The sequence below is a fragment of the Chlamydotis macqueenii genome, chromosome Z (assembly GCF_036417535.1).
Source record: "Chlamydotis macqueenii isolate bChlMac1 chromosome Z, bChlMac1.mat, whole genome shotgun sequence".
Lineage (NCBI taxonomy): Eukaryota > Metazoa > Chordata > Aves > Otidiformes > Otididae > Chlamydotis > Chlamydotis macqueenii.
In genome coordinates this window covers 61231117-61257499 of record NC_141593.1, presented here as the reverse complement: position 1 = coordinate 61257499, position 26383 = coordinate 61231117, and the positions used below count along the sequence as shown (strand labels likewise).

Here is a 26383-nt window from a genome sequence, read left to right as displayed (position 1 = left end):
TATATTTAAACCGTCTCTTCTTTCATGCTTAGATCCGCTTTTACGGTGCAGTGTATCAATTTGAATGTCCACATATGATCAGACATGGAAAGAGTCTTACAAACTGAGCAGCCGTAAAACAGTATGCCTGTCATCTTTGACCTCTAATGATGACAGTGATTCTTACCCAGTCTGGGGAGCCACGGTTTTAAAATAGCTCATAAGGAAAAGTATGGACTTCAGAAGGCATTCGGAGCTTCTAAGCTGGATGCTTAACTTTTAGACAGTGAAGCTTTTTCTGTATCAGATCCATCTTCATGGAGCAACAGGAGGTAAAGAAAGGCTAAGTTGCACAAGTATGCCTGGGAAGATCTGCAGGCTTACCATAGATAATGATTTGTGGAATTAAGAACTGCAGAACATTTGCAAGTGTATTATCTCTGAATGTATTTTTCTGATCCAGCAAAAACCTAAAATGTAACTTAAAAATGCTATTTAAATCAATGTACTTAGTTTTAAGCATAGTGAGTAAGTCTATTTGTGATGCTACATTTCAGTCCTTACAGGCAAGATACCTTTGCTAAGTGTCATAAAAAATGCAAGGATTAGCAACAAGACTCCAAAGTAACCGATAAATGGAACTGGTGTCTGGAATGCAGTGAAAAGGAGAAGTTCAATAGCAACGGAAATCTGTATTTTCCTATTGTGAGACTAAAGCGAGAAGTGCATGAAGCTTTTCAACTGTAAAATGGTAAATATGCCATATCCTTTGAGAAAGATTCCTTGCCATTTGTAAACAATCTTTCAAAGAAAAATCTACATTCAAGTACACAGGCAGTTTCAGCTATCTGTCATAATGCTACTTTTTCCTTTCAGTGAACTCGTACACTGAATATGGCGAAGGAGCTTAAGTTTTGGAAACAAAAAATCAGTAATGGAATTTGTGGTACTACAAAACTCAAACAAGGAAAAATTAAAAGGAGTTTTGTATTAGGAGTAAGAAAATCAAACCCATACTGCTTTGTGCTCTCCTGAATGTAAGTTTACACCTGTCTTTTTTCGGACTGGATTCACATGTAGCAGCTAAGTGCTTTTCAAAACCAGCTATTAGAAGAAAAGAATCATCAGGACCAAAAATGCAGATAAAATATTTGTAGTGACCTTTAGAGTAAACTAAGAAATTGAACTGGAGTATTCCATGGTGTCATCATTTGTCGTTTGCTTTAAAACAACTTTAAAAACAAAGAAAGGAATCCAAAGAATTTGACTGTTACAGAACCCTACTGATGGGGATAGTCCCGGTACATCTCACAGCCCTGCTTCCATAAAGCTACTGCAAGAAGCAGGCTCCCAAGTCCTACTGTGTAAAAGAAATTGAGAGGCCAAAGATGACAGCTAGTCTTTCACATATGAATAAACCAGCTCAATACTTATAGCCAGATCTTAATTCAAACTTAATTCTGTCAGATTGGGAAGAATTTTCAATGTGGAGCTACAATTCTTTAAAAACCCAGTTGTACCATCAAGAGAAGCAAAAAAAAAAAAAAAAAAAAAAGAGTCTTACAAATATAAACAAGATGTTGTGAACAAGGAAAGAGCTAGTTCAAGCTGACACGACAAAAAGGAATGTATTCAAGCTGCAGCAAGTTTATTTCACATTCAATGACAGGAAAATATTCTAAATTAAACACAAAAAATGGGAGAATGGACAAACAAAAATCTTCAAGAAATAATTCTGAAACTGGACTATTAAATTACAAAATTATTAATCACCACTTCTAATCCTGCCAACAGTGTAAAGCGGGTGGCCTCATGACCACTCAAAATCTCATCTATTTTAGGACTAAGCTAGCACAGTATTAGCACTACATAGTATCCATCTTTTCCTTTGGAAATGAACTTCATAAAAACAAAAGCAGAACTGCAGATACTGTGCACACTGCTTATTATTTCCAGTCACAAAATACCACAGTCTGTAAACAAGGCACTCCAAAGGCATGCAACTGTCCTGCTCATCTAGAGGGAAAGATAGTGCAAAGTCATCATCTTTCTCACGGACGTAAAAGTGTTGCAGAAACTCTTGACGTTTTCATAAACAAGCAATGCCTCTGGATGTAACTTATATTCATCAGTTACATATTTTGTATCCCCAAAGAAGGCAGACCTTTATTTTAAATAGGCCTGAAGTGTCTGCTGTTTTTCAGATTATGTATTTGGTTTGCAGCATTTCGGATGGTGGAGACAACAGCTCTTCTCTCTTGTCCAGCATGGCTCTGTCCTGACATTCTGCATTACTGTCTTCGCTGCCTGTTGCTATTGTCCACAACTCACAACGTCTCATGGAGCAACTGGCATTTCCTTCAACATGGATGTTAGTTACTTCTAGGCAGACGTAGTGTTCCTCAGAATCAGTCAGCCGTGCCTACCTGTAATACTTAGCTAAAGTTTCACCCTCATCTGTAAATCAGGGGGAGCGGACGGGACTACTATATTTCATAAATAGCAAGTACTATGAAATACTTCATAAAGTCAAATAATTTCCTGTTTATAATTAGGAACTGTGAATGCAAGTTGCATGTGCTGAGCACTTAAGCTTACCTAGGTTTGCTACTCTGGAATACAAACCAGGAGAAAAGTCAGCCAGAACTTTTTCATAAATGTGTACACTATGCTTTGTGGGTTTTTTTAAAGAAAGCAGGAGAGATATTATTTGTGCATGAAAGTAAAGTACTACAGATACTCCACTGCCATAACTCCAGTCTACAGCAGATTTTTTTTTACAAGATTTTTAAATATTGCTAAAAGTTTCTTGCTAAGCTTTACTGCATAGCAGATACCATGGGAATTACCCAAACATAATGTATACAGAACATTGTGCTGCCATCACCCAGTTGTGTATAGTATAACTCTGTGTCTCAATCATTCACTCCAGAAACTTTAAACATAAAAAAATGGAGCGGAGAAAGTAGCAATCTAACACTTTCAAAACCCAAATAGCATTAATGGGAGACTTCCAGCTTGAAAGTTTATGCTTCTGTCTGGACATACTTACCTGGTACAATTACGAAACTCTGAGTAAATGAAAAGGACTTTACCTGTGCTTTTTGCATGCCAGTAGCTTTACAAATAGTCAGTTTAAAAGATCTTTGCCATGGGCATTGCATAAATAATTTTATATACATAAGTATATATGTATATATATTATCTATGTGTGCATGTACAAATGCATATTAAACAAAAGCCCTAGGAAGATTTTAAAAACCCACAGCATACTTCATAACTTATTTTCTAGGATAAACTGTATTTTTAATTAATCACTTCAGAAATCGAAGCTGTCAGTGACCTTTTAAAATGACTATACATATACAGCATACTGTTAGATGAATACTGATTTTTTTCCCCCTCCACTGCAAGCAAAGTTTAGAGAATTAGTTTTTATACTGAGAGATAATTATTAAGCTTCAATTTTGTTTCTTAAAAATTTATAATTAGGCCTTTTGATTGTGAACTTTCTCTTACTTGTTAAGTCCAAGTAACCAAGCAACTATGTGCAGAAATTAACCTTTTTATTATTTTGTATACTGTAGTAGTAAAGTTTGTTTGAAGTGCATGAATAAAAAGTTAGTGAAATTACAGGAGGAACAATCTAATATAGCAATAATAGGTGCATTCACTGTGCATCTGAGAGGAGGAAGGGGGAAAAAAAGAAGAGTTTTCACTCATTTTGGCCTAAAATGTGTTCAGGTTTCCAGGATTCTGACATCAGAACCCAGATAACACTGGTTAGAACCGTAGGGCTTTACAATAAAAGCTAAAATATTGACCATATGATGGCAAAAAGTCTTTACTTTGTGGTTAACTTATTCTCTTCTAGCTACTCTCTGATGAAGTTGGTGGCGCTGTGGAGGATGATCTTCTTCTTCTTGACAAAGATCGTGATCGTTCAGCACTATAGGCAACATGCTTATCATAATTTTGTATCTGAGCCTCTATGAAATCCCTCTGTTGCTGGCTGATTGTCTGGCTGATCAGTCCAGGGAGAGCTTGAATGCTACCAATTAAAGTTTCCAGTTTAGTTTCCAGAGTAACAATTCTCTTCTCAAAATCTTCACTTCTTTCATTTAAGTCAGAAATCATGTCATACATGATGTTTTGAGTCTGAAAGCAGAAGGACGTAAAGAAAGGTTTAGCGATATCTTACAAACATTGTAACAAGCAGCACAACTCTGTAAGGGTTTGTTAATGCTTCTGAACGTCACAAAAAAGGGTACGTCTATTATAACTATCTAGTCTTGTGAAATAATTTTCCTTGTAGAATCAGAATAAATTTTCTCCTTAATTTGTTGTAATATCTTTTGAACAGCACTTTAGATGTCAAGATCCAAATGAATTAGACAAAAGACCAGACCTTTTTTGGAAGTTCAGGTGCTTAGAAATACAGCATGCTAAGCTTTGTGAACAGTCAGCTGTGTAAGCCACCAGGAGACAAAAGGATCCAAAGCTGTGATCCATCCTTGACTGTTCTGTATTTCCTCTGGTTTTAAACACCCTCATTCTTCTAAGCAGAACACAAATGTTGTTCATCTGCTTTCTCCTTAAACTAAACAGATTTTCTTGAACTGGCTGTAATAAGAGTAGTTGGGTGGATTGTTTTTGAAATGTAGTGCAAGGAGTGCAAAACTCAATTGTATGTTCTCTGCTTCTGTGTTCTCCAGTCTATCTACCCTCTAAAAATAGTGCTTGGTTACAGGAAGTATATAGGGTGTACTTTAAAATGCCATAGTGATCAGTAAAAATGTAATCTGAAATGTGTTACTTCATAGAGACTTGGAAATGGTTAAAAATAATGACTGAATTTCTCCCTCTGATAGACTGAGACTTCAGATTAGACTTAATCTAGAGTCAAAACTGGATGTAATTCAGTAGACAAATTGGTTGACGTTTATAAACCATCCAAAGGGAATGAAAATTAATTGAATGACTGACTGCCTGAAGTGTAAAGCACTTCAGTATCAGATGAGCATCAATAACCTATTTCTCTGTCCCCTGTTTCAATATGCTAGCATAACCCTTGAAAGCAAAGAAGTCCACATTAAATAGTATCTGAAAAGTCCTCATCAGTTGCCAGAAGTATTAGAATTGAATGTATTTTCAGCAACTGAAGTTGTCAGGTGGTTCTCTAAAGCAAAAGGGGCATGAACACTGAAGAGTTTAATCTCTGCTTTGATGCACATTAAATTGAGGAGGGTTTTGAGGTACAGGAAGAGATGTACAAAAAACTCTCAGGAAAATCCCATTAATGCCTCTAATGTAGCCTCAAATTAAGATCAAAGTAACTGTTAAATAATGAGGTCTAATGTGAAACCTGGAATGCTATCAAGCTCAGCTCTCTAACTCTCTAGTTATTATTTTATATTAACGAAAAATCCCAGCAACGATAGACAAGCAGTTTGCAACTGAATAGCCTCTTTTACCTCATCTCAAATGGCTTAAAAAATGGCTTATGATATATCAGCAAAGTAGGCAGCTATTACTCATTATAAAAACTTAAACAAATGTAGACCTAAATTTAGCTGTCCGAAGTCACTGTTGTGTAAGACAACAGGAATAGAAAAACAGAACTTCTAATTCCAATCTGCATAAAAGCCTGTGTACTATGGTTCCCCACTGCACTGTCACTGTCATCAGGTGGGAAATCTCTTTACTATGCAGCGCTACTCTACTATAGCTCACTCACAGTTCAGCTTTTAGCATGACCACTGCAGTCACTTCAGGAGCTCCCAGGATCAGCCTCGCAATTGTGAAATCTTTTTCAAATGTACAAAACCAAGATGTTTTATTCAGTAAGTGTTACCACAAAACAGACACATATTTTCATTTTCTACAAATAACAAACTTGTTAACAATATCTGCATGTATAATGCATAATATTTTCACTTATAAACTCTTCACTTTGAAAGGCTGAATATTAAAACAACAGTAGTTGCCTACTAACCTTTGCCAGGTCCACCAAAGTGTTGGCTTGATCATTCAGTTTCCTTTGTTCCATTTTTACACTTCTTAATCTAAAAAGTGGAATTTTAAATCAGATTTTTTTTTGGTGGCTGTGGTTATATTAGGATTTCTAAAAAGCATGCAGAAAACTTACAAGAGCATATAACTGCATGGACAATGCCTTGATTACTTTGTGTAAAGTCAGAATTGGTCATGTGCCTGCTACAATGAGAAGCATGCTTCTTCAACACCGCAAAAAAGGAAAGAGCAAAGAAATGTGATGTCCTTGAGAATACCATTTGCCATGGTCAAAGTTGAATTCAAAAAGGGAGATAACAATTTATCCAGACAGTATGAAAGAAAGCCAAAACATTCCTCGAAGCCTCAGTATCGTGACAAGTAGATATAGGAAGAAACATAGAACAACTGGTTTTTTGTCATGAATGTTGTAGCAATTAAGAATCTTCCCATGCCTACATGACTAGATACAGGTATTAGCCCTGTTCTGTCGGAAATGGATTGGGTTAGCAGGTGTTTGAACCTGATGGAAATACAGTGATAAGTGAGTTTTTCTTTACTTTAAACAGAACTTCCATCTGACCAGCAGCTAAATAACCAACATACTTGCCAATACATTTAATTTTCTTACATAATTTGTGAATCTAAATATGATTACATTTTAAACTTACATTAGACATTCCTTTTCAATGTGCTATTTAAACTATAGCATTGAAAAAATATGAAAGAAGCAGGAAGGGTTTATTTTCCTTTGATGCCTACCTATCTGCATCATTATTAGTTATGCACATTCTTTGAAAGGAACATACATGACCTTTCTGGTGTATTCCCTGAAACAAAAACAATGTTTTTCAGATTAACTACTAAAGGAGTGGTTTGTCAATGTGATTTTCACAAATAAGCAATTTCTACCTTAAGTATGAATCATTTGTTCAACATTTCTCAACAGAGAATTACTTGGACTTTCAATTTTTTTTTTTTTTTTTCTGATGGCTGTTCTAAGCAGAAAACAGTATTTTTCAAAAACAACACATCAATTTATAAACAATGTGTGATAAGATACCATGCAGTCTAGTAATATGTCAAGGGCCACCCAAGCTAACCATTTGGTTAGCTGTCAAATGAAAATAAATTTGGCAGCATTTTGTGGCAGGTGCATTGCTAATGCATACTCTGCCTGTTTCTCCGTCATGGTGTTACTTAGAAATCTGGTTTAAAGAAAGCCTTCTTGGAGATATTCCAAAATTAGGAAGTTTCTGTTGATATCTTTACTTACTGAGCACTTCCTTTCATATCTAAGCTAAGTACCATAAGAAAATAAGTTGTGAAGAGTGAAATATCTTTTAAAACACATGGAAATAACTCTATTAGGGTATAAATAGTTTACAGAAAATTGACATTCTTGCAGCTTGTTACTGCAATGTCATATGCCCTTCCTTCCCTGGGGGCTTCATTCAAAGCACAACATATATGCAGACTGTAGGAATGGTGCTTTCAAAGGCTATAAGCTGGAGCTATTCTAAAGCAAAAAATATAGAGGAGTCTTGAAGGTATGGAGTTACATCATTATAGTCTCTGAACTGAATAATTATTCAGAGGTAAGCATGTAATGATTTGACTGGAGAACGATAACCCTCGTGTTTTGGTGAGCATCTCTCAAAAAATTTGCAGAATGTGTTTTCTTCTCTTCTTAAGATTCATTGACTCATCTGTTTGCCAGTCAGTATTTAAATTTTAAAATTCCAAGAAATCTATTGTTATTGTAGCAATACCAGTACCAGCTGACACCAACATGGTAATTCCTCGTGGTAACCAACCCAATACCTATCACGGACTGTAAGAACGTATGTCTAGGTAATGGCAAGGCTTTAGCTGCAACAGCTGGATTTAAAGAAAACTGTCAGACTTTTGTCCTTAAATTCATTAAGAGAAAATGTGAAACATCTTGATTTTATGAACTTCACTTATCACAGCAAAAGATCATGATTCTGGATCGCGTTTCCATGGCAGCAATCAGACCACTGAAGTTCACAAATAAAGACTCTCTTTTTGGCATGCAGACAGTGGTAAATTCTGCAAATTTAGAAAAGAACAGCTCATACAACTTACTTCCGAGCTCTATTTTCATTTTGTTGAAATAAAAAGACAAAACAAAAGAAAACAAACTGTAAAATATACTAAAACAACCAAATGAGCACAGTGGGCTCGATTCAGCAGGTGGGAAGTCCTAGGGAGTTGCTACTTCTTTCAATCTAACTGCCTGAGGTGGAGTTTAACTCATTTGCATTAATGAAGAAGGAAGCTACAATAGCTTCAAGTCTTCCCATTAACTATCATCAGGAGATCTTCTTACTCATACAATATATAAAATGTACATAAAATACTATAATTTAGAGTGATGATTTCACCTTCATCTTATTTAGTGTGCATGAGAAGCAAAAAAGACCCAGACTAGTCGAAGGCAGTTTTAGAACTGTGACCGTGAGTTTGAGACTGTTATCATGATCTGCTCTGGTTTCTTGTATAAAACTGGCCCTGAAACTTCACTCCTTTTATTTCTGTCTACAGTGAAATGGTTGGAAAGTTGAAGGAGGGAGACTAATAAAAACATAAGAATCCAGAAGGATGCAAAAGAGCCATAAATTATCATGAGTCATTTGAGAAAAGTTCAAAGATGCAAAGTGACAAAAATAATTTGCAACCATCTACTCTGCTACAGCTGGAAAAAAGCAAACTGCTAGAGCAAGGTTTTAATTATGGCACATTTGTCAGCATATTGAGAAAATTATGTTGGTTTTTTCCCCTTAAATACAGAAGTTTTATGAATGGGATACAAGTGCTAAAGGACAGAGGAAATGCATTATTAACATAGCTCTTCAAAGTTTGACTGGGACAACTACGAAAAAATTACTGCTGCGACCTTCTTCACTCCACCTGATAAACACACTTTTAAAGGTAGGTGCAGAACAACACTTTTCATCCTGTGAAGCTTTTCTGGGCTTGAACGACACATAAAGCTGCAGATCGAGCCTGCTGTGCTTTTTAGATTCTTCTCTGAACATGTGCACACACACACACACACACACACACACACACACACACAAAATAAATAGCAAAGTTAAAATGTTAAAGAATAACCTTTGCAATCTAGGATTCAAGTCCAGCAAAGGATGCAGAGGACATGCCATCCTCTATACTAGAACTCCTGCAACTCCCTTCCGCCTCCCAATCCTTTAAGCTAAGCAGGATGACCAAACTGGGAAAATATACATAAAAATGCTTCGACTTTTGTAGTCTTTTTATTTCTTCAAGTATTTCTGCAATAGCACAGTTAACATTTAAGCCTGCAAGTTTGCTAGATATAATATAATAATGAAGGTTTACAGAATACTTCATACCTTAAGCTTACCTACACATTGCTTTAAAACATTGCTATGAAACAGAGAAACAATAACTGTTAGCCTAAATTCACTAACAGGAAATACGACAACCTGGCCTTTCCTTCCAGTCTTTCCTGCAAGATGACACAGGTGTTCTCTTCATGATGGATGCTTCCCTCACATCTCCTCACAGGTTGGCTCAGACACAAACCCACACTCAAAAATTATTGAAATATCAGTTTGAAATTAAACTTATTTAATTTATCTACATCTCCCCAGTATCTCATGGAAACTACTTTCATAGGCTGTACAAATGGCTGCCTCAGGCTGGATGGGGACATTGAATAAAGCAGACAAATAGTGGCAGGGGTCCTGACCATTCCTCAAGAAGAACTGTGGTTCCCAGGCACAAGTCTTTTTTCTCCCATGTAGTCCAAGGAAGAGTAACTGAACCATTGTGCAATTCTGCTGGTTTTGATGTGCTTTATGAAAAATATGTATAATGAATTTTTTAGATAAATACTTACAGTCTGGCAATACCATAATTCATCTTAATCCTACTACTGGTTACAGTTCTCAGGCTTGTTTTCAACCCCTTAGGATTTCAGTAGAGGGGAAGAACTCATCTGAATCATGCCAGAGGTGCCTGAAGGTCACACAATGACTGTTGACATTTTCTAGAATGGATGTCAGGGGACATAGCTGACATACCCACATTTGATTTTATGCACTGAGAATATATGGTGGAGAGAGGCAACTAATTGCTGTTGTGCTGTAAAACTGACGCTTGATGCATAGTCTTTTCAATAAACACTACATACATACTCATAAAGTCTCTTCTATCACATCATTCTGATTTAAAATTATTAAAACATCTACTACAAATGAAACTTTTTTCATTTTCTTCTGTCTACTGTAGCTTGTACCTTACTACCTGTAAGCAAATATGTAACAACAAAGGACAGTCTCAGTGGCAAAAGACAAAGAAAGTCTTAGATAATTCAAGAAGCATGTGAAACTTCTGGAAAAATACAAACACGTTTGATTTACCCCATATTGGACATACACAGCCAGCATACCTTTTAATTTTTTTGTAAACAGATAATAGAGTAAAACCTTACAGTTGTCTTACTCTTAGAGACAAATCAACTGCAAGAGCAATGTTCTATGAAGGGTGAAAAACAGCGAGGAGGGAGAGAAGGGAGGGGCAGGATGGGACACAGGGACTAAGAGTGACTATGAGGGAAAGGGAAACTAGGAGAGAAAACACTTGGCGAGGAAAATCAAAGCAAATAGTACTTACTGATGAATAGCTTGCAAGAATTTGCGTTGATGTTTCCTTACTTTTGCATGGTCTATCTTTTTAACCAGCTTTGTGTTTTTATAAATTAACCATGTTTCCCTGAGTACATTGGCCGCTGCATTTTTCACCTGTTTAATAAAAGAAAAACACCAGGCTGACAAAAGTAGCATCATGTCGTATTTTCTCTCTTCTGCTACAAACTCTTTCTAAAGTACTTAAGACCCTGCCTAACTGTGGGAAGTGGGTATATCAAGAAGCTGGAGTACTGAGGGCAGAAAGCAGTAACTGAACCAACGGGACTGCTGAGCAATTTCTATGTTACTTATAAGCATGATATTCAGACTAGCTCTCTTTGCACTGGGGAATAATTTGTCTCTCTGTAAAGAATTAGCACCATTTGGTGTTTATGGCAATATAAATTACAGTGAGGAGAGACTAATGCATTATCTGTATTGCAATTAAATGTATTTAATAGGATCATAAAATTTCTCTCTTTCTTGTTCTATGGTTAGTACCACTTAATTCTCTTAGCAATTTAGCAGTCTTTTAAATTTCCAAAGCTGTTTGAACATACTTTTTTTCCTTTTTTTTTTTCTGTCTTTTTATTCTTGTTTCTTTTTTACCATTCTCCGAGGAGACAAAAAGTATCTTGTCAATTAATGTGGCCACTGTTCTATTTCATAAGTGCTTTGAATTTTTTTACATAAAATGTTAAAGGTAAGAGTACCTATAGTCCCTTCTTAGCCCCACCAAAATTTTTCATGAATGCTTGAAAACAACAGACAAAGAATTTCAATGCTATGATGATTAATGACAGAATTACTAGGTTACTTGCAAAGGCAAACTGTCCTTATTATTCATCTTTATTTTCCCTCCCTCCAACTTTGTATCATGCCAGTCACTGCAGCATCAGAGCTAAGTCATTATCTAGGAAAAGGCATTGCAGGAATGTTATGCAGTAGCTCTTTCCAGTCAGAAGTTCCCACCTTGTTCCTGTAGAAGTGTTGAAGAACCTTCGTTCTGAATTCAACGGAAGCACAATCCCATTTTAGAGACTTTCCCACAATCTCTATCTAGTCTTTGCATAAAATAAACTTTAAAAGGTGCAGATGAACACGACTCAAAATCTAGACAATATTTACAAAACTGTTTTCCCTCCTGAAAGACATTTTGAGCTCAGCTGTGAGATTACACTGGAGAAGTGCCTGTTTTAGGAAGGGACAAATGTTGCCTGTGGTCTACGATCAACAAGACCTTCACTGACTAAAATATGAGTGTAAATCAACAAGCTCAGATATGACACTTCAAGTCACACACCCTTTATACCTATGTAAGAACTGTCTTCCCACTCATCCTTAGTCTTTCCCCATCGTGACTGCTTACAGGAGATACAGGCTGTTAGTGGTGACCAGCGTAGAAACAAGGGAGCCAGCACAATCAGAGTGGTGTGCTGATGTGTCCTGGAAACACAGCATGTAGAGACATGACACAGCTCTCCGCAGCAGAGGAGCATGGCACCACTGCATGGAGCTGTGCTGAGGCTCCCAACCTCCTTCCCGCCTGAAGAACAGCCACAGCTTCCAGCTTAGGCATCGGCATCCCTCTCCACCCAGCAGTAAGGATAAGCTCTGCTGAGTTCCTGTTGTGAGTGTAAGGACCTTCCTTGCCATATTTGCTCTTCTCGATAACAAATATTAAACAAGTTGAGAGGACTGTGCAGCTCCTACTCATTTTCTTGCTCCCTCAAAACTGACCTGTTTCATTCCAATAAAGGATTTTTATTGCCTTGTTTGCCGCATTCTTTAATTTTCCAAGATGTTATTGTACTTTAAATATATATTTTATACAGAAAATGTTAAAATATTTTTATGAATTCTAATGATTTCTAGAGGGCTTTTTCAAAATAATGTCTTCTAAAACATCTTTCAAGGTACTTCAGTACTGCATGGCACTAAGTGAACCCTGTGTTGAGTACACAAAACAACTGCAAAGAATCTCACTCACAAACTGAATATGTCTTTTTCTTAAGAACATCCATCTTAGCTTGAAATTCTTCTATATATCAGTCATTTCACCTATTTTAGCTACAAAAATCTATTTATTCTTCTCATACGCTACATGAAAGCTTTTTAGTTTAATAGAACAGTCTCTAGTTTCACAGCACTTAACTTTTGGTTATACCAATTATCTTCCAGCTGCAAGGACCCTCTATAGAAGAATGTTCAAATTCTCAAAATCTGCTGAGAACTCAGTTGCCCTCAATTCAGAGAAAAGGTCAAGGCATTTGATTCCTTCTCCTTGCAAAATCACACCCGTGAAAAAGTTGATTATGAGAACAGAGCAGATTATTTAAAATAAATGCAGAAAGAAATTAACACCCATTTCCTTTTCAGTTGTGAATATAAAGTGTGACTTACTCTTTTAGTTAGCTGAGTGTCCATCATGAAATTATGCACATGTTTTTCAGCTTTGGTAAGTTCTAACTTCCTTGCCACCACAGCCACCACCAGTGCAGTGCACCCAGCACCCTGAAAACAATAAAACAAACCCCCAGGATGTTACTACTTCATTTTGTAGAGTTTTTATTGGAAGTTTCTCCTTTGTTGTAGAAGTACAGCAGGCACCAGATGATTCATTCCTGGTAAATATAGTGAACATGCTACAGCTATTTCTGTTCAGAGTAATAGGAAAAGTCAGTAATTACAGGCTGGTAAACTGTCAAGGCATCAAAATAATTAGTGAGCAGCATCATTTAAAAGTTCTGCTTTTTTTTTTTCCCCGCAGGGGCTGGAAATTTGAACACATCACACTTCTAGTGCATAAACAAAAGGAGTGACCAGAACAACTTTTAAACCCAGAATATTGGTAAATAAATGCAGAATACCCTGTTCTTAACAACTGTCTCAAGGTTACAGTTACTGCTAAAGAGGAAATAACATCAATTAGAATGTAGCACACAGAAAAAAAAGAAAAGTTTCTTAGGATTTTTTTGTAGGGCCTAAAAGAATAATACATTTAATATTTAATCACTTTAGTATACTTCCCTGTTGTTCTCTGAGTCCTTCACCAATCTCTTCCTATAATAGTTCTGCTTATCTTATTACCATTTAAAAAAACGCACATGCACAAGACCATTTATTCAAAACTTGGATGGAGAAAATGTCCATTTTCTAATTTGTGCAATGTACATGTATGGATATGCATATATATTCATGACATGTATGTTCAAAAGAGGCCCAAGGCAGTAGGTGCCTGTTGCTTTGAAATGACAATGCCTTTCTAAGCATAACAAATTTAAATGGATTTTTTTATTGGCAGGGAAGAAAGGAAAGGAGAATAAAATGAGCCAGGTAATGACAAGTAGCATCTATTATACACATCTAGAGGTATCATTTACTCTACAGTATTAATAAATTCTGCTGCCTTAGAACTTTTTTTTTTTTTAAAAAAAAGCCAAATCTTTACAGATTCTTTGTAAAAAAAAAAGTACAACAATCACATTAAATATATGAGGCTGTGTTTAACTTGCAGGTTCACTCCAATCTAGTTGTTATCACACCTGTATCAGTTCGTCTCCAGTATAAAGCAATCTCTTGCTGCACATTGAAGCTTACCAAATTTTCATTTGCAGAGCTTCCTTCCACTCTTTCTTTATTTCTCCCATCTACACTCTCTCTATTCCCTACCTCTATAACTGCTTAGGCTCTCCAGAAAATCCAGAATAAATCTCTGAATCTAGCTTTCAAAATACAAATTCCATTAATAAACACACAGAGACTGTAAAGTAAATTAACTAATTAGAAACACTTATTCACATAGTGTCCTCAAAAAATGTATCTGCTCTCTCTGCTTACTTACTGAGGCACCCAGTGAATTTTCTGAAAGTCTTCAATTAACTAATTCTCCATTCCCCTGGTATATTATTCCAAGAAATCCATCTGCTCCCTCAAAACCACCTAATTATTTGCAGTTAGTTCTCACCTATCAAAGCTTCTATCTCCAACAGCTCTTAACATTCCCTTGAATGAGTTTTTTTTGTAATTTTGCTCCATTTCATGCTTCTCTCCTCTCCTCAATACTAAAGCTACTTTCTACCTTTGCTGTTCCCTCTCCTTCTGTTCTTCAGCCCTGTGTTGATAAAAGTTCAAGGAGAGTCAAAATGGGGCTACAGGTTCCTTTGCTTCTCCAGATCTCACTACATTTAAAAGGAAGAAGACAACCAATGCAGCTTAAGGCTGAGTAATTCACAAATGCACTGAGCCCTCTGAGGAGTAGCCAAGAGATGCTCTACCATATGCCCTGCCTCCCCAGAAAATAGACAGCTTTCCTTTGGTCTCTGTCCTGTGAAGGAGGGCAGGACAGAAGTGCTAATATGCAGAAGACTTCTCTGTGGGCAAATAGATAAATAAATTACCCCATACAGTAGCAAGAACGTGAAGAGAACAGCAGGCATCTCTGGGCCCAGTATGTCAGGATAACAGGGGCCAGATGATTCAACAACATGAGTTCTGCCTGCTTACAGCACGAATGATAAAACAGAAGGAGATTATTAATACAGACACCACTGGCAAAGTGGCACAAACAAGCTGCTTATGGCAAGTTACCAGGGAAGAGAAATATTAGGTCCCCTTTTCCAGCCTCTCCCAAAAAGGCTGTAGGAATGCTGACAGACAAAAGGAATTCGGTTTGAGTTGAAATTATTCCCGTTTCTGCGATTAACTGTCATGCTTTTTCAGAGTGGCACAGCAGCTGTACCAGCCAAACACTGTTAGAATCAGGAGGTTTCTACCTCACATGAAAGACACTGCCTGCAGCAGCAGAATATTGCCACCAGCAAGCTATGACTACCACCTCTGCTGTGTGTATGCACCATCTTCCTTATCTCCAGAACAGCTTACTGCAACAGCAAGGTATTCTAGATTGAGGTTATCCCTCTTGGCTTCATGGGATATGACGGGATCTCAGGATATGAAAATGAACTTTTTTAGCATTTCTGCAGAGCAGGAAGTATTATATTACCTGCATGTTTATGTTTCACAATACCTTGAAGGAAAACAAATTACGCTCATTCTTTAAACAACTAACAGCTTACAGAAGTAAGATTGAAATTCCACTCAAAGTACATGATGCTAATTAATTTTATGTTAAAGTGCTCTGCACTATTATACGATTCCCCTAAAGATCTCAGCATCCCTAAAAATACTAATAAATTGAGAATTATTCCAAATTGCAGAAATGAAACAGAGGCGATACAGTTGCTTCAAAATGGTAATATCTTAAGCATCATACTTGCCATGTTTTTGAATATCCTGATTCACATGAAGATCAGTAACATAAATTCAATGAATTCATGCTCATATGTTCAGGGTTTTTTCTTATATCGATACTACATAATGCAGCAGCTACTTTTTAATTAAAATTGCTTAGACTAAGTAAAAGCACCTTGATAATTGTTTGAACTGCAAGAAGAAGAGAATAAAATTCTAAAAAGTATTTTATTTGATTACTGCATTTTATAACCTCCAACATAATTTGTTTTATTCTGTTTTGAAGTAAATAAAATAAATCACTGCTTCAAGCTCCCGCTTAACTTTCAGGGGAATTGTATATCATACAAAGGAAATGAAAAAGGCAGGAATGTATATATTTTCAAGTATCAGGGCAGTAAGTAATTCTACTTTGAATTTGCACCCCTCAGTCAGTCCCCTATCCACCTCTTGCATTACAGAGTTACTGTAGTATATTTTGACTTCATAAGCAGCTTGATTTTAAGGGCACTCAGGACTCCCAATATGACAAAATTTCAGGAAAACGAGAATCAAAGAATGAATATTCAAAACATTCCTTCATTAGTCCACTGCAGCTTTAGCTAGAGATAGGTATATATATGAAACCTACCAATGTCTACACCATTGAAGAGTTCATTCAAGGTGTGGCTAAAGTAAAAGATGAAAAAATAAGTGTCATGCTTCAAAGAATTAAAAAGCATCAGTTTGTGTTAGTTAGTAAATGTTCATAACAATGTAACTCAGAACTAAAAGGTCTGACTTAAGGCTATTTCACAAGAAAGGGAAAAAATGGCCAAAACGTCAATTAATTCATGCTGACTATTCAGATTTTCAGTGATCTCAGGCAAATTTGAAAACGAGACAATTTAGTTTTCACAGTTTCTCAAAGTCGCAGAATTATTTTTCTATGCAGATAACTTTTGTATGTGTTCACATGAAATTAAGCATTAAACAGTTAGAAGCTGTGTTGACAATTTAGACACAGCTGTTAAAAAGCCTAGACACAAATTATTACAGCACATACAGTGTAAGCAACTTGGGCAAGCCAAAGTTAGACTATATTGCTCATTTGCTCAATTTCATGGAAAGAGGCAATAGCAGAATTAACCACCCATTGATCTGATCTCTTTCACATATTCTATGATTAAGGGTTTGTCAGCAATCACCAGTTTTAAAAGCTGATCTACCTGAATTTTTCTGTTTTCCAGAAAGCATGTACAGGCTGAACACACTTATCTACTATACCAGGAGAAGCTCTTAAAGATCACAGATTTAAAAATGGGCTTCTCTAAAATGACAAGACCAGGATTCCACCGATCAGCTGAGCAATGCCTCTTTTCAGTTTGGAAGGATCTGAAGATGAAGCACATGAACCTTATCCTAAATGCATAGTATTTCTTGCTTGATATTAAATGGTGCATATTAGTCTTCAGTAAAAGCAAGAAGTCTGAAAACAAACACATGACACATCCTTAGTCTTTCAGTTGGACAAAGCAACAAACACTGGACTGTATAGTGACATCAGATCTCTGAGAGTGATGTAAAACTGGCATTTGTGAGCAGCACAATCTTGAAAAACAAGGTCTACAGCCATTTACACTGGACAGAAGTCAGCTTGACTGTCAAGCTATTTAGCTGCTGTCCTATATGAAAACATTTTGATGTATATGCAAACAACTTCAGGACATTCTTCATCTCTTTAATTCTAAGCATGCTACTCCAGTTCAAGACAAAGAAAGATGCCTTCAGTTCAAATGCTAATACAGGTAAGCAATAGTCCATGAAAGCTCTCTTTCGGTACCTTCTCTGATGTCTTGAATCCCAAGTAAGTTGCCCTGATAGACATTAAGTGTATGTCGGTATTTGACTCACATGTATACTTAGGTACTTGTTATATACTATTAGGCTAATTATTTTCTCAGTTATACAAGTCTAAATGATGACTGATCTTCCTTAGAAAAATGAATGGAAGAATGGACTAAGTTGAAGGAAAAAATAAAATGTCAACAGGCACTGGCGTTTTAACATCAAGCCCCATACTATTTGAAAACAGTAAGAGAAGAAAGGTGCAATTCATTGTATTTTAAGTTACACTTTAAATTTAGCAACTGAACAAAACACTTAAAAATGCCGTTCAGAACAAAATAACTATTACTTGGTGTTATCTTTCAGTTTACCCTTAGGCATCATAAACTGCAACTTTCCTTATCTGTCTGCACAGTCTCTCCTCTTGGCACTTAATTCTGAATTATTGCAAGCTTCCTTTCATCTGCTTTAACAAAGCAAATTATCTCTTTCTTAGCCATATCAGGGATTGCTGCAATGGATATTTTCTTTGCCTGACATTTTTGTTAGGTTACTCTGCTCTGTGTCCATCTATTCCCTTCTCTATGGCATATAGAACATTTACCCTCAGTTGCAGTATTTTATGACTACTCTTCCATCTCATCAGTATGGAAGCAATGGATTTGAGCTCTAATAAGCCCCTGCAGGCAAAATCCTTCGCATCATCTCTTGACTTCGGAAAAGCTCCCTGGAAACATGTACAGATCTAATATATAGTCTTCTTTCAAATTCCTTCCCTTCTTTTTTAGGATATTACTTACTACAAAGCCTAGCAAAACCAGTGAAGGTACCTAAAATTCTGGTGTGTTAAGATCACTTGTTTTGATCCTACATAATGTCTCATTGTTCCTCATACTCTTTGCTATCTGGAGATGGCAAACTGTTCAGGAATTTGGATTATATATTTCTACTGTCTTTACACACTACTGGTATCAATAGGATCAGGTGTTACAGTCCCGAAGTGCTACAGGAATATAAATACAAATAAATAAAGATGGTAGGTCTGTATTAACCAATTATACTGTACACATCACAATACTAGACCTGTCCTTGCCTTTATTCTCCTTCAGATGCTGCTGTGGTTTACCGACATTAGGTATCAGTATACTTACTATATACTATACCAGCTGCTATACCTTTAGCAGTCCAGTCACAGTCCTCTGTCCTTCTCTTCACCGATGCAACCCATCCTGAGCTTTCTGCTGTTATCATCAGAACCACTACACCCAAAGTTACCACAGACAATTTTACATTACGGTACACCACAGCAGACATAGCCATGGCAGCCACAGGGAAAAAGCTCTGCCAACAGTCCCCTGTTGCCTTAAGTATCAGTTGAGGCTATGAAGTTCAGATCAAGACCATGCCTTTCCTACTGCTTGCAAGTGCTAAGACTGAGGGTTCTCACTGATGCAATACACAGTAATAGCAAAAGTGCAGGGTTCAGGATTCAATAAAGTCTAGCATTTACATCTTACATTGTGGTAAGGGCCCAATTTTAGTGATAACCAAAGAGAGGTGCTTTCAACTCTTCAACTAAAGGGTGAGCTAAGTCAAAGAATGGTTAGGACTGGCTGATAAACCACACTGAAAATAGCCGCTGGTCAGCAGAGAAACCCTGTAATCCTCTAAGTAAATACCTCTGGCATTTCCACTTGGTTCTTTTTCTAGTAAGGTTTCAAAATACCTTTACAAGACAACAATGAATTGAGCAATTTTTGCGACTGCCTGGAGGTCATATATATGCCTGGAGGGTGCTGTTGGCAAAAAAAGGAAGCAACACTGTGTATCAATGTCTCAGCCGAAAGTCTCCTGGCAGCTTTGGTTTACTGGACTGGAAGTGAAGTGCAGTCTTTAGTGCTGTAGTTGTCACAAAAATGTCCTGCTATACTTGCCTGTAGCTGAAAGAAGGCATTTGCCACACTTCTTGCTCATTTCCCTTGGGATCCACTGAGGGAGAGAGAAGGTCCGCTTTGCAGACATATTGTTCTGGTGGGAAATTTAGCTCTGCACCAGAAAAGGCACAACATTCCTCCTGCTGCTCTGCATAAAATGAAAATCCCGTAAGACTTCAACCAAGGTACTCTGTTCATTTGGCTCTCTAGAAGTTGGACTTGGAGGACCACCAGGGAAGGGGAAAAAAAAAATTAAAAAATCTTGCTTGAAGTAAAAAAAACCTCTCCAAAACAAGCAATGAAAAGTTAAGGGAGGACTCCATCAACATGACAGACAGAAGCTAGGGAAATGGTGTTGTATAAATGTGGTTTTGCATTTGTCATAGTTTACTGGGAGAGATGTGTAACCTTGCAACACTGAAACAAAATATGATGTATAATAGGACAACAACTATGCCGTCTCAGCCAAAAAGGTGACCTGAAACAGTTTTGCATTATTTATACTTTCATATATTCAAGTTTTGCCTGGCTACTATTGTCTTCAGTGGAGTTTGTCTGCACCACAGCTAGAATGCTACTGCAACATTTAAACTTCTAATCTATACAACAGCAGATGATCAGATTCTTTTACGTCTAATCAGTCTGTAAGGTTTTTAGCAATGCTGCAAAAATAAAAATTATGAAGAGCATTACATGTCATATACAAATATGAAATGATTGAATACTCTCAGATACAGTAACGGGCAGTGGGTATAAGGGTGAAGTAAAGTCCTTTCCCTGAGTAATGCAAGTTGGGTACTGGGAAAGGTTTCTGAGACAGCACAGAAAATGATGACTTACAAAAAGAACACAATTTATCTTCCACAGGGAAACTGATAAATGATAGTAATGTTGACTTAGAGAAGCCCAAGAATTGAATGCACCCTGGCAGCTGGGCTCCTGGGTAACCTTCAATGGTCATAACAGTTAAAAACCCCCTGGAGATCAAGACAGTTTCTGCCGATGTATAAAAAACCTTCTTCCTGAGTAAAGAGGTGAAATCTGATTTTGCTAAACAAGCAGGCTCAACGGTCTACAACACTGACTGGAAACGTTACTTTAATAATTCAGGATGACGGCTACCGATGATGTTCTTGTCCAAAACCTTTGTCTAAATACAAAAGTTGTATGAGAATACATGTAAAATATATTAAAATTGCTCTATTAAAATATGAAGTTATTGCAGATGAAACCAAACCAAATTGGATTTTTTTCAAAACAAAGCAGAAGTTTTGCTGTAACAGTCATCGCTTCTGGTCATATCTATGTACACAAAGATAACACAGGGCAATTGCTGTTCATTCCAGCCAGTAACTGACTGCCCTTGAACTTGCTGAAATACATCCGTAACTCCTAGCTAGACCTAAGTGGGAAACAGTTTCCCTGGCCTCTAACACGTCAAAAACTTCCCTGCTCTACTAGTACGAACTGAAGACCTTTTGAGGATTTTTTTCCCTTAATTTTTCTAATTCTAAAAGACAGTTACCCTTTCCAGGAGATTTTGTTTACTCAAATGGAGGTACAGCCTCTGCTGTCCTTTCACATTTTATATTTCTGGCCTAACCACCACTACTTCAGAGATTACTCTCTGGAGCTTCTCAACTAAATTTTGATAATTTATTTTTCTTTACTTCAGTTAGAAATTTCATCGCAACAAGCCATAGCAATAAAATAATACTAAACTATGTTTGTTCCTTGACAAAAGTTTCTATTCTGGCAATATGGTGTGCTGGAACAACAGTAGAGGAGATGAAGAATTTCTGAGCAGCTCAATTTGTAATAGCTTCACCTCTAATAATTCAAGCATCATTAACTGTCTTCTGCATATTACATTTTTGCTTGACACACTGTCCAGTTAGGTTGTATTATGTTAGAAGGATTTAACACAATCTGTTCTGAATCCTGATGTCACATATTTATTATTGAATTCTCAGAACCAACTGAATTAATTTCTATCATGTAAGTGAGACATGGCCTTGAGATGCTACCAATTTGCATGAAAAGCTTTTCATATTTTCTTGTACTCTCAGGAAAGTAACAACTGAGCTGTGTTCTAGATTTTTTAAATTCCTCCAGTAGGTTTCTCATCCAAAAACTACTCACCGCATTGCTCTGACCTTTTACCACCAATACTAGAAAAGATTAAAATATTACAGATTCTTGATCAATGTGCGAAATGTTTTAGGTAAATCTTTAAATAGCAATACAATCTATTATTCTTTTACTGTTATTACAGAAAATTGAGTTGCTTCTATCAGATCAACCACACCTATCTACCTACAAAGCAGCATATTGGTCTTTGTCATATCTTTTCAGCTCTTTGAGTGTAATTCAAAATACATTTCTGTGTTTCATAAACAATTATGTGTTTTCACAACTCATTACAGAGTTAAACAATGTAAACAAAAATTTTCATTAAAAATCCCACAATGTTTTATTATGTAAAATAATTTATGACCTTTTTGTACATTAGCCATAGAAAGTTATATAAAATGATTTTAATATTTCATTGCTCAAATCTGATGTTTACTTTCTTTTTTCTAAGAATCATCACAGAAGATCTGCAGCCAATGTTAGCTATGCAGTTAGAAGCTACTTTTTTTTCTTCTTCTTACAATCTAGTAACTATTAAATTTCAAAGATGTTACAGTTCAGATTTTGCTACCAATAAAAATCATATGGTTAAAAACCATACTACTCTAGGTGCCACATTCCTCTTGTAGATAGTCCTCTGTATTTGTTGGTAAGACCAGGCTGAGCCTAAGACAGAACTGTATGCACAAACACCACAATTTAGCCCTAGATAGAGAGTCCCCTATTCTCAGAAACACCTCATCCTCATGACTTTTTTTCATGATGCATAGGAAAGGAATAGTGATTCTTTTGAACTAAATGCAGACTTCCACAAGGACATTAAAAGTTGCAGCATGAGAAGCTTTAAGATCAGATCTGATTCATTTTTGATTCACAATCTGGAACTAATAAAAACCACGATCCCTAAAGTCAGCTTATACACATTGACTGCATTACTCTAATGAGAATTCTTCACTTCATGAGCGGTGTTCAAATTCTGTATTTTAAAAATGCTACTTAAAAGTTTTCCAAAATAAACACCTAATCTGGTCCACCACTATGATGTAAATCTAAGAAAATCTTCCTGATTTATTTGATTCATTCATAGGCTTAATGATCTCATTACAGTTCATTTCAATAACAGAAACATTTAAGCTGCACCTTCAGTGTTAGTGAAGTAGACACTCTGAAATAACAGTTGTTTCACTTAAAGCAATCCTCATCCAAGCTATAGCCAATCACCCTGCGCATCCTGTGGTAAAACAACTGCAGCTCATCCATTTTACTGTTGCAAAGCAGTTTTGACCTACTAATTCTGCAGGTCTGCTTCTAACTACTGGTGGTTGGCTCTGCAGAAAGATTCTGCATCCTTAGCTTTGCATCATACAATAAATGCACTAGCTCAACCAATAATGCTGGATGCAAAAGGAAAAGACTCCTTTTCAAATCTTGCAACAGATCCTTGTATTTGGACTGGGAGGAATGGATTGCCATTATTTTATCTTGCGTAGGTACAAAAGCTTACAAAGATCTGTAGAAATTATCCATCTCACAGTCTATAATTATACATCTTCACATACCCTCTCATGCTTGCGCCTCCTTTTACTCCTACCAATCTCTACTTCCCTTCTTTAAATGTTTGCTAACTTCATTACACTCCTCATAAAGCAAGGAAAATTTGGCAAACCACTCCAAGGCCCTATCTCCAAAAAGCCATTAAGGAGGTGGAAGTGCTGCTTCTATGCAGCAGTTCCACTTGGCACTAGCACAAACAAAGCGCTCCACCTCTACCTGAGCTCAGCCTGCTGACCAGGGTCTGAGAGATCTGCTTGGGTATGCATTGATAATCACAGATGGCATCTTCTGTGGGCTGACAAAACTCCAACAAGCTGGATGGCACGGTGAAGATGCCATAGGTCTCTCAATCTCCTCTATATCCTGCTCTGATATGAGTGACAGCACTCATATTTCTATCCATTCATCACACTCTAGCAGATGTACCTAATGTATACAGAGGGTAGAAGACACATTTACTATCCTACGTACAGTTCACCTGGCCCACAGTCTACTATTGCTCATCTCATTGAAAAAATACGGACATGTAATCGAGCTGAGGTACCCAGTTCAGTTTCACTTGCCTGTCTGTAAAGCATCTCTGCATTAACTCATTGCACTAACTCTGTATGGCTCTGTGTCAGTATCTTCATTAAAGATTCACCTATTTAAGTGCTTTGGAAGACCAAAAAGTAAATTGTTCATTATAAGAGTACATATTTTTCCAGTATTTGCCGCCTTTGTTCAGTTTTCTTTCTTTTTTTTTTTTTTTAATTTTTCTCATACATCAGACTTCTTTGCTGGCTTACTCTTAAAAACTCTCAAGGCTTTCTTCCTTTTAGGATAATCTAAATATGTGTAAAGATTTTCCTATTTTCCAGCAGTGTGCATTTGTAGAATTTAAAAGATTTCACTTGAACTAGTGCCTCAAGATAGCAGTAGCTGCAGAATCAAGAGCCAGCATAACTTGGTGCCACCAGCGGAAGGCATGAAGTCTACTTCACGGCTGGAGCACAGCACAGGGTTTGGCCTGGGCAGTCCAATTTCCATTACAGAAAAAGCAATGCTGAAGGCAGAAGTGGGCGGAGAGCCAGAGCACGTGGGCTCTGCCTTCACTGGAGTCAAGACACTGAAAGAGCCCTCCATGGGCCACCAGTTTTGCAAAGCCAATATTAACTCTTCAGTGGTCTGTGTAATTATCCTTGTATTCACAAGTATTTCTATTTATTCTCCCTTCCATCCTTTTTAGCAGGGACTTTATCCAAACGCAAAAACTCAGTGGTATTTGGTATTGATCACACTAATCCAACAACGTATTTGCTACTTCAGATGCTAAGGAATTACATTTTCCCTCTTAAAATCACATACATGGTTTGATTTTATTTGTTACCTTCATTCAGCAATTATCCTGGTGTACCTTTTAATTAGAACATCAACCACTCCTATTGAAATAAAAATCGGTAAGTCTGTTCTTTTAGGATCTTATCTTTTCTACAACAAACATTAGTTACCGTACAATTTCAGAAGAGTAGCTGGTTTTAAAGAATTATGTTCAAGACCTATAAGCTTTTTGGTATTATTATGTTCACTGTTTCATTCTTCGTATCTTTCAGATCCTTCATTTAAAAAAAAGAGAAATTTCAACATCTGACTTTCTCTCATTGCTCCGTAATTTTTTTTTTCCTCACAGATTATATTTGCCAAAGCAATATTGCAGATGTCCTTAAAAATGTAATTAGGGGTCAGGCTTTCAGTATTGTTTCACCTGTCATCACACACTAGCTACCTGGCTAGTTTTTGGTTAAGAATATTTTCTGTCTCTGGAGGTATTTATCCCAAATTCATTACCATGAGACTCTGATTGGAGCCTTCGTGCTTCCAAAGCAGCTTTAGAATTTTTAGTCATTAAAAACAATCAAAGGCATGGAGGTGAGTATTATCCATACATTTTACAAGTCTAATTTTCAATGGAATCTTGTTTCAGTTGTGAAAAAGAAATGCAAATGCTATGTATTTGTCAGTACTTTAGTTTTTCACCAAAGTAATCAAAGCAATTGCCATAGTTTTACATCTGAATCCAAACGGTGCTACCATAAGTAAAATGACAAATATATCTTGTCATCCTATAATTTCAGCTTCTGTGTAGTTCATTCACACGTACACAGACTAACACTTGCAATAATCTTTTTGCAAGTATTTTTTTCCAATTTTGTTTTTACCTTGTTTTTGTCATAATAAAATCATAAGCCTACCCGCAACCACTCAAAATAACGATCCAGATGCTGCTATCATTTGCACTAGCATAAACGCAAAAGCAGTGAGAAACCCAGAGATGATCAGTATCAGTATTACTGTTCTCATTGCACTTCTGCAGGGCTTTGAAGGTCCTGGATTTCTGTTAGCCTCTAAGTTTTTTTCATAATGTTGAAAAGTGCGGAACAATTTGAGTGAACAAAATTATCTGATACCTGCATCTCCAAGTACTTGCTTCTTATTTCTAAACCATGCTTGGGAAGAAGAAAAGCTTTATAACAAGGTTCTGTCCCCATTCTGCACACCCCCATGGCAATACATACTGCTTGTCCTCTTTTTTTCCTAATGAACTTATGACCACATTTTATTCTCTCTGGCATCACGATACAGCTCAGAAAGAGAAGCAAAGGCAAATACCCCAGAAGATGGCAGATTTGAGCTTAACCAACAGCCTTTAAAAAAGCCTTTTGAGTCATTCCTCTGCTTTCAGCCTGCGCCTTCCAACTACATCGCAAACTCTGTGTTTAAGGAAATATGCATTTGCCACCACCAGTAAAATGTACTGGGAGTCTTTCTCAATAAAGATCAATGACGTGAAACCTGTGAGATGTTTTGAAAGAAAAAAAAAATCATTTGGAAAAAATTCTTAAACATTACAAACATGCATTGATCTATTTCACTCTTTGAACACAAAATACACAAAAATACACAAAAATTTTACCAAAACATCTGTTCAAAAGGGGCAAATATTTGATACCATTT

General features: G+C 36.7%; 1 protein-coding gene across 1 annotated transcript in view; it reads right to left on the bottom strand.

Annotated features, from left to right (window-relative positions):
* Positions 1-1606: 1606 nt before the first annotated feature.
* The window catches only part of KCNN2 (potassium calcium-activated channel subfamily N member 2), a 76132-nt gene continuing 51355 nt past the window's right edge, over positions 1607-26383 (bottom strand). The window contains exons 6-9 of the mRNA XM_086770267.1: positions 13092-13202; positions 10675-10802; positions 5975-6044; positions 1607-4137 (exon numbers count right to left, since the gene is read on the bottom strand). Of these exons, the coding sequence (XP_086626393.1) occupies positions 3850-4137; positions 5975-6044; positions 10675-10802; positions 13092-13202 (597 nt within the window). The 3' untranslated portion in view covers positions 1607-3849. The remainder of the gene's footprint in view (positions 4138-5974; positions 6045-10674; positions 10803-13091; positions 13203-26383) is intronic.